Source organism: Octopus bimaculoides, chromosome 1 (genome assembly GCF_001194135.2).
Source record: "Octopus bimaculoides isolate UCB-OBI-ISO-001 chromosome 1, ASM119413v2, whole genome shotgun sequence".
Taxonomy (NCBI): Eukaryota; Metazoa; Mollusca; class Cephalopoda; order Octopoda; family Octopodidae; genus Octopus; species Octopus bimaculoides.
Window position 1 is genome coordinate 168,277,669 of NC_068981.1, and position 8,926 is coordinate 168,286,594.

Sequence of the window (8,926 nt, forward strand, 5' to 3'; positions counted from 1 at the left end):
TCTTAGTTTGCCACCCCATGCAGTATTCTGAAAACCAAGTTATGGTATGGCTAAGTTAATGCTGTGATGTATGTTAATCCATTGACCATTTCTGTCATTTCAGATGCTGTAGATGTAACCATTATGTTTTGTTTAACCCACAAGCACATAGCTATTGCAAATGGAGGTAATTGCAAAAACCTATGTAAGAGGTTATTTGCACATATCATCTGCCAATCACTGACAAATTTATTTTATTTTTATCCCCCTCTATCTAACATATTTAGAAAACAATACTTCTATGTACAGTTTTTGCGTGGAAAAAAAGCTTGGCTTTGTCAAAATAATTTAAAGTTAAATTTTTGCCTAGTTTATCCCCAAGTTCATTTTAGGATTTGAAGAGTAAAATTCTTAAATTTAGGTATTAGATTTTTCTGAGTTTAAGAATAAGGAATATAAATTACTTATATTATAAGGAACATAGATAATTATTTCTAAGAAGGAAGGTAGATCATTTGAAGAAGAAAAATAATCCTTGAGATGAAAAATTTTTTTCAAAAATGGTTGATTTTTGACTTTGCTCCATATGTTTATCATTGTTTATTCCTCAGATCATCCTGCTTTTTATATTTTTTTTTTTACACTTTCATTATTAACTTTCTATTGTCAGCTTTTTTTAGTCACTAACACATGAACTCACTTTTTATCATAAAATAACAAGATAATTAGGAATTGGTAGTTATTCTAAATAGAAATAAGATGTAAAGGGGAAAAAAAAACATTTTGTAGCAGATTTAAATTGTAAATTAGTATTGAAATAGTTTATACATTTTTTATCAACCTAATTTTAAAATTCTATATAGTATGTCTGTGTAGGGTTTTACTTGATGTCTATTATTTGGCAGTCAGCGTAATTGCAAAGACAAACAACTGCACCTGGGGGCAACTAAAAATGTTCTCTTTCATCAAATTTTTGTTGGGAGATGTGGTCATTAGTCACATTCCTGATCAGTTTCTAAATATTTTCCCCCAGTATATGACTGCTTTTCTAATAAACTCCAGAGAGATTAAATTTAACCTTGATTGAATCCATACTGCCAACTGGATGTAGAGCATAAAATATGAGACTTAAATTTCATCGCAAACTATTATCCACCAATTCTTATTTTTCTTACACCGTTGTAAGTATTTATTCTCTGTCAAAAAGAATTTTGAGAGAATTTTCTGCAGTGAAGTCCTCAAGAAGAAACTATTTTTAAACCATTGGCTTCAGTTGTTATTACAGAACAATCCCTATGAGGAAATATTTTGCATAACACTTGTTTTGTTAAAATAGTAGAATGGAAAAATACAATATGTTAATAGCAGGCAACATTATTGAAAAGAAATTCTTTAAGAAGTTATTATTCTATTTTGAATGAAACTCTGGTTGCTACATTGAACATTTGATCATGTCACAATCGCTTCATCTTGCTTGATTTTTTAAAAAAATTGTGAGTTTGTTGCCAATTTGCAGCAAACAAAACGATGTTTGTTTGTTTGTGTTTTTTAAAGAAATACACAGTTCATATATTGTTGTGAACATAAGCTGTTTGGGGGTATATGTTTTAAGGTTAACAATCACTGAAGTTGTTTCAATAATAGTAACTTCAATTGTTAAAGCATATTTGCATGTGACTATTTGTGAAATATGCCTAAAGAATTGTTAGGTTTACTGCTTCTAATCGTTCTTTCTTAGATCTTAGCTGCCACTGAGTTTCTATAAACATCTATTGATTGCTTGCCAGTCAGTGACTTGTGCACAAGATCCACTTTAGCAGTGTCAGAAATATCCATTTTAGTGAGAGAGAGAAAGAGAGTTTGTGTGTGTTGGTAGTAAATTCATACTCTGGCATCTGATTTTAGATATGCATGGGTTTATTAAGCATAAAGAAGCCACATGAAAGGCAAATGTTATTGGTAAAAATAAGTATATTAAGTTGGATTATATCTCCTGGGTTTCACTTAATGCAATAGATTCATGACTGTCACTCATTCTGGAACATGAAGGTTCTGAAATCAAAAGATAACCTGCTGATCTGCAGGTATGTTAGTTGTATTTTGTAGATTCTTCTTTATATGAAGCATAGGCCGTTGATGGCTTTTCTCCTGTGTTCTTAACTCTGGGCTGTATTTTATGCTTCTCTCCAAATTGATCCCTGCTTTCAGCTGTTTTTAGCGTCTCCTCTCTTCACTGAGTGAAGGGGCTTCCTCTCACAGATCTTGTTAGTTATGAATTGTCAGTGATGCTTCTGTAACTTAGCCTTTTTCTAGGTAGGGATATTGGCCCTCTGCAAATCCATTTTCATCTCTGGAAAGAGATGGTCAATGACACTTTGGCCTCTATCTTTTGACCTGTCTAGGTTGGAATGCCCTACAAAGAGCTTCCACTCTACTGCTATAGCACTCAGGGTTACCGAAGCACACAAGTCACCACATCACAACAAGGATTGGACCTTGTGGTAGATCCTTGTAGGTAACCTGGATAAATATTTGAGAAAATGCCTTAATGTGTTATTTGTTCAGGTAGATGAAGCAAGTTTATGTCTATCAGAATCTTTATACCTGATCTAGTTACCTTGAAAAAACTTTACCAGAAGTGTGAAGCTCTTGCTGACATTATTTTTGGAATTGCACAAGCCCTCAACCACAACAGTGTAGGAAGGATGGATAATCCTTAAAACATTAATTTCTTATATTATTTAAATGTTAAAGGGACTTCTAAATCAACCCCTACATATGTGTGTTTGTAATGTATGTATGTACATATGCACAAACAAGTATACTATTGTTATTTAGTCTCAAGTCAGACCTGACTGAAAAGTTCTGTGATCAAAAATATTCCAGCTGAGACCTTCTTGTCTTTAAAAGTATTGAAGACTACATTATCTAATGTGTTCTTTCCTTTTTATAGATTGTAGGGTGTGATTTAAGGGAGACTTAGTTGCTATTTCTAGCAGTTTACTTTGTAATATGTATGTGTTGAGTAAGATACTTAGATGAATCCATCCTTTTTTTTATATTTTCAACTAAGAATAATTCAGCTGATTGAGGTTGCCAAAAACAGAGACAACTGTTCCAGTTTGAAACTAAATAATTCCACTGTTTGGTGATTTTGGTCACTCAAATTACAGTGGTATAATCTTGTCAGCATATACAAGGAATTTTTAAAAACTTATTTCCAAATTATCTGAAATCGTCTCTCATCAAAGAATTCTTAAAATTTGTGCCTAAGTTGTCTGAAATCTCTCATCGAAGAATTCTTAAAATTTGTTTCCAAGTTGTTTGAAGTCTTCTCTCCATCAAAGAGTTCTGAAAATTTGTCTCCAAATTGTTTGAAGTCTCTCATCAAGCAAAATAATTGTTGCAGAATCCAAAAACAAAATCATTTGTTTATATCTCATTTATTGTTGATGTCTCAGTATGGCCAGTGATTAAATGCTTTCTCTAGAGAGTTTAGACTCCATGTTTTGGGCTCTCTCTCTTTCTTCAATCAAGTAATTCTATTCTACTTGATTATAAGATATTATGTGGAAATGTTTTTATAGAATTTCAAAATACATTTGTATTGTATATGTACAAAAACTCTTATTGTACGTCATTGACTGAACTTGAACTTCTACACATCTTTCTTAAGACATAGTGAATGTGTGTGAGTTGTTGCAGCAGCAAAACAATGTGTGAAGAAGACCAAAAAAAAAAAAAAGAAAGAAAAAGAAAAGAAAACTCTCAAACAACAAACAAAGATTTACTTAATCCTAAAAAGCCATATTTAATGGAAGATGTTCTTCAGAACACACTATTTAGCTGGCTGCAAGAAAATATACAGTCCCTCTCATTCCTTGCGTAAACACTGCAATATTTTGGCAATGCACAAGGAATTACAGTATAATACTGAATATTTGAATTTTTTGTTTTCCTGAACAAATTTCAGTTCATTTATCTGTTCAATGTTGCATGGAAAGGTATGGATATTTCTTTTACTAAAAGATGTTACATGTTCACATATGACCAAACTGATTATCGTTGAAGCTATAAAACCTGTCTTATTCAAATTACTCTTGCTTTATACATTTTTCATGTTGTCTTTCTTTCATTATGTCAGCTAATTCAAGCCTTATACATGACATTGTGACACAAAAGATTGTATTTTTTTCTTACTATTTTGAATTTTATTCCAAAACTGTTATTTTTAAACCAAAAAAAAAAAAACGTATTTATGACATATCTCAGCTTATTTCGATGTTTGCTGGGATGAAATGTAAAATCGAACACTGGAATTTTAGTTTGCAAAATAGATGAATGAAAATAAATATTGCAATGATTTAGTCTGACACTACCATCTTGGCTATCACCAAAGATCTTCAAAAAAGAAGCAGTTAAAAAATGTGATTCAATTTGAATTGTTTAACCATTTATTTACCCTTGTCTTATATGTGTTGGATTATTATAACCCTTTAGCTTATCAGTTGATTAGTCTTGAGAAAATAATAGTAGTGAATATTTAGTTTGCTGTGTGAAAACAATAATTTCATTAAAAATCTGTTGTTTAGTCCTAGTTTAATGCATTGTTTATACTTATAGCTTGTGATGCATTTTGTCCTAAATTACCATGGGATTTATAGATAATTCTTTACACCATAACCATCATTAGCAATATTCTAGTGTCTTCCATCTCATCCAGTATGTATTGCATCCAGTTAAATTTAGATCACTTAATCAAAGTCCATTGATTTCAAGACATTTTTAAAAAAAATCTATCTTGTTTATTTATTTGTTCTTTTTTTACCACCAATGCGAAAAAGAAAAAAAAATTGTTTGCCCATTCACATTTTCATTCTAAATGTCTATGTTTACTAATTCTTGATATTTTTTTCTTCTGAGAAGTGGGGAATTTTGTTTAATTGATCTTACATCTAGGGGTAATAATTCAAAAGATTTTTCTAGGACTATAATTTAGAATTGGGGTTTACTTAGGATATGTAAGCTCTCTGAAATTTATATACATCTACCAAGCAAATGTACTTAGAAATTATTTAGATTTAAATAGTAATTCCCATTATAATCTTAATTATAATAATTTTTTTTTAACTTTGTGAGTTAAGAATAAATATTTTAGTGATCAAAGTTTGTAGAGTGTAAGTTATTTTATCTATATTTACTTTAAAAATAGAAATTACATATGACATTTTAATTTTAGTTTTAAAGTTAATGAAAAAGACAGTCTGTCTTTTTCATTAGACTCTGCTCTTTACAAATTATTTTTACTTTTAATCATTTGATATTCATTAGAAAAACTTTAAAAACCTTGTTTAGATATATGTGGGGAATGTAAATCTTCCTCATATAACAGTTTATATATCTATACTTGATAAATTATGTTACCTTTTAAATAACTTTTAATCTCTTGCAGGAGTGAATATTGTCGTATTGTGAAGCTTAAGTATTGTTTGGAATCTGATGCTGATTGGGCTAAAGAATTCCGGCGTCGTTTGGGAACTGACAGTTCAAAGGGAGGTTTCCGAAGTAAGCATTGCTTTCCTTTCACTCTTTTCATTCTCTCTCTCTCACTCTCATTCTCTTTCTTTCCCCCTTTTTTTTTTCCTCTTTTTACATGTTCGTTTGTTTTTATGTTTTGATTGTTTCCATTGATAGAATAAAACAAAATATGTTTTTTGTTTCAGGTTTGGGTGAAGCTAAATTGTATGCCACTCAGTTGTGGCGTCAGTACAGTGAGCTGTATGATGTCCATCGGGCGCGTATTGGCAACAGCAATTCAAGGGCTTCTCTTGAAAAGCATCATTCACTCGATGGGTCTTCTCGTGACACAAAAGCTATTCATATCAGTTCAGGCTCAGCAATCAGTAGCTCAGCTGCCTCACTTCTCCCCCTTAGTGGCAGCCCAGACTCATTGATCCCTCCATTTAGACGTGAAGACGACAAACTACTCAGCCTCCATCTTGCTTCAATGGATGAATCAAACAACCATCATTTAAATGAGTTTCCAAGTTCATCCAGTCTGAACATCAGTCCTCTTATAAAAGTAGAACGGGAAGAAAAATTTGAATCCTCCTCAACAACCATCAGCAGCGAGACAAATTGGTCTGTTGACAATAACAAAGTAAGCTCTTCTCACAACACACCTGTTTTTCCATCTGTTGACCAGATGGAACTCAGCATTTTAGAAAGAGTTGATGTTTTACTGCGAAGAAGACGGAAAGATTTCTTTCTCGGTTATACTGAGGACCAGTTACGAAACTTGAGCCCTTTTGAACGTCCACTGACCACAGTTACTGAAAAAGAATACCAAGAATACCTCTTCAGCGATGAAGGACAATTAACTTCTGCTCTTGCCACAGTTTTTGATCTCACTGAACCTTGGGCTTTCCGTTTTAAAAAGATGCTTCATTTAAGTCCCGAGGAAGGTGGTTTTGCAACTTGGCCCGATGTTAAACAAGAACTTTATGTGCTATTGCAAAACCATTTAAGTGGCAATAGTAATTCTCAAGAGTCTGTAGTACCGTCAATGCTTGATGGTTCCCATGGTACAATGCCATCTTTATCTTTAGACAGTGACCTTCCAAGTACATCAGGTTTGGTTGAAAGGGCCAGTGAAAATATTGATTTTACCAATACAAGTTCTAGCATGCTGTTGGGTAAGGATTCACTAAAAGAATCAACAATATCACTGTTTAGTTCTGGCATTTTAAATGGAAGATTAACGAGCCAGAAGAAATCTCCTGATTCTTCCGACAGAACAGTTATATCCCAAGCATCTCCTTCTGCCCCTGAAACCACTGAAGATGCCATCACTATAGATGATGATACTAATTCTGAAGATAATTTTGCTGCTGGTAACCAATCTCAAATGAAAAGTCCACCTGTCTCTTCTAATGGTCCCAGCATTGACAATATCTGGAGCACCAACAATAGTAGTTCTAATGATCACAGAAGGGCTGCAAACCATCTTCAACAGCAGTTTTTATCTGATTCTAGTGTTAGTATTACTTCGTCCATTGAAAGAAGTGGTCACTCTGTTACTGCTGTATCATCCAGTTTATCTGCGATGGCAACACCCAATCGCTTTGGTTCACCACTTGGTAAAGTCAGCAATCGTATTTCTTTAGATTTAGCTTCATTTGGTCGTAACCAAGGAAACTCAGAACAACTGGAATGTTCTACTATGGAGCCTAGGAATTCTCGTGTTGTACCCCGTTTTAGTTCACAGTCAGCAATTACAATGGACACAGGTAGTGTAGAAGTCCCTACAGTGAAGACCAGTAATCGTAGTAACCCTTCTAGACTGGTTGTTGCTGGTTCTAATTCTCTTTACACAAATAATAATTCTAGTAGTAAATCTCTGGTATCAAAACTTTGGTCTCTCAGAGATAAGTTAGCTGAACGCTGTCGTGATGATCCAGCTGTTAGCTGGCATGATAAATTAAGACCTCATTTGAAACTTATCCGATCACAATTAGGTGAGACTTACACTCTCCCGAATTCTGTGCATGAAAGTATTGCTGATCTTTTCCTTGTTACATTGCAGCTTGAGCTGCTTGACAAACAAACATCAGGATTCAGTGAAATGTCTTAATTATTAAAAGTAATTAAAAATGACAAAAACCCAATTTGACTGAACTGTCCTTTTTAAACCTTCAAATATATGGAAACACTTGTTTCTTAAATATTTAAAAAGACTATAACAAAATATTGATAACCGTTTATAACTACCTTAGTCTAATTTTAACCCTTAGGCTTACAAATATTTTGAATGAATTGTTTCTTATTAAAGTGAAAAGTTTTTAAAAACCAAAACAAAAAAAAAACACATAAAACGGAAAACTATTGTTTCCATATTTCCCTTCCGTTCCCATATATACACCAATCATTTGGTACCAAATTGACTGATCAATCATTGCTGTTAATTTCTCAGTCTGTTTCAGACAACTGAAAATAACCGGTACACTTCTAAGTGTTCTTACTATTCCTGAATATATTTTCAATTTCACCATTTATTTTACTGACATCTTCAATATTGTGTTTTACCAAAGGACATGTTGAGTCATTTCACCCATCATTTACTGAAATATATTCAGTTGCTTTTTTTTTTTTCATTATTTCTTTGGTTTTGATGTTAGAAGAATGTGTGTATGGTTTTTTTTTTGTTTTTGTTTTTACAAGGGTCAGAGACCCATATATATATATATACACAAAATGCTTATCAGTTGTAGTCATTTTTTATAATTATTCCACTGTGCCAGTAATTTATTTATAAATGCAATTATAAAATAACATTATATTTCATTATCTGTGACCAAAGCTGTTTTGTAACCAGGCTGAACAAAACCAAGTATAACTTGGGAAATTTGTGTTTCAAAATCATAGAACGTCAATAATTTACTGAATATTGTAAACTATTGCAATTAAGGAAAACTCACACCAAACATGCATACATATTCATCCCTCCATCAATCCATCCATCCAAAGAAAATAATATATCTGTTGAAATATAAGTTGTTTCATATTTCATATGCTTTAATCTAAAATAGCAGTTTAAAAAATGTTACAATACACCAATATTTTTAAAATATGCTTCTGTTTTGTTATCAATTTTTAGTTTAAGAATTGTCTCAACAATTTTTTCTTCTTCTAATCTTTTCCAAGCTCTTCTGTAATCATTTTAAAGTTTATGTTGTGTATTTTAACAAAAACAGTAATAATAATAAGGTATGGCTGAATGATTAAACAGTTCACATCTCCACAATATAGCTTTGGATTCAGTTCCACTGACACCATGAGCAAGTGTCTTCTATAGTCCTGGGCCAACTATTGCCTTGTGAGGGAATTTGGTTGATGGAATCTGAAAGGAGCCCATCACATGTGATTGTGTTTGTGTGTGTATAAATGT

General features: G+C 32.4%; 1 protein-coding gene across 6 annotated transcripts in view; it reads left to right on the plus strand.

Moving 5' to 3' along the window:
* Positions 1 to 8,608, plus strand: part of LOC106883223 (uncharacterized) — a 46,766-nt gene extending 38,158 nt beyond the window's left edge. For 4 of the 6 annotated variants that reach the window (XM_014934169.2, XM_014934161.2, XM_052972580.1 and 1 more), the window contains exons 3-5: positions 104 to 166; positions 5,432 to 5,544; positions 5,703 to 8,608. In XM_014934169.2, coding sequence (XP_014789655.1) covers positions 104 to 166; positions 5,432 to 5,544; positions 5,703 to 7,612 — 2,086 coding nt within the window. In that variant the 3' untranslated portion in view covers positions 7,613 to 8,608. Of the gene's footprint in view, positions 1 to 103; positions 185 to 5,431; positions 5,545 to 5,702 lie in introns of all 6 variants that reach the window. The other 2 variants (XM_014934183.2, XM_052972581.1) reach the window with 2 other exon arrangements.
* Positions 8,609 to 8,926: the final 318 nt, after the last annotated feature.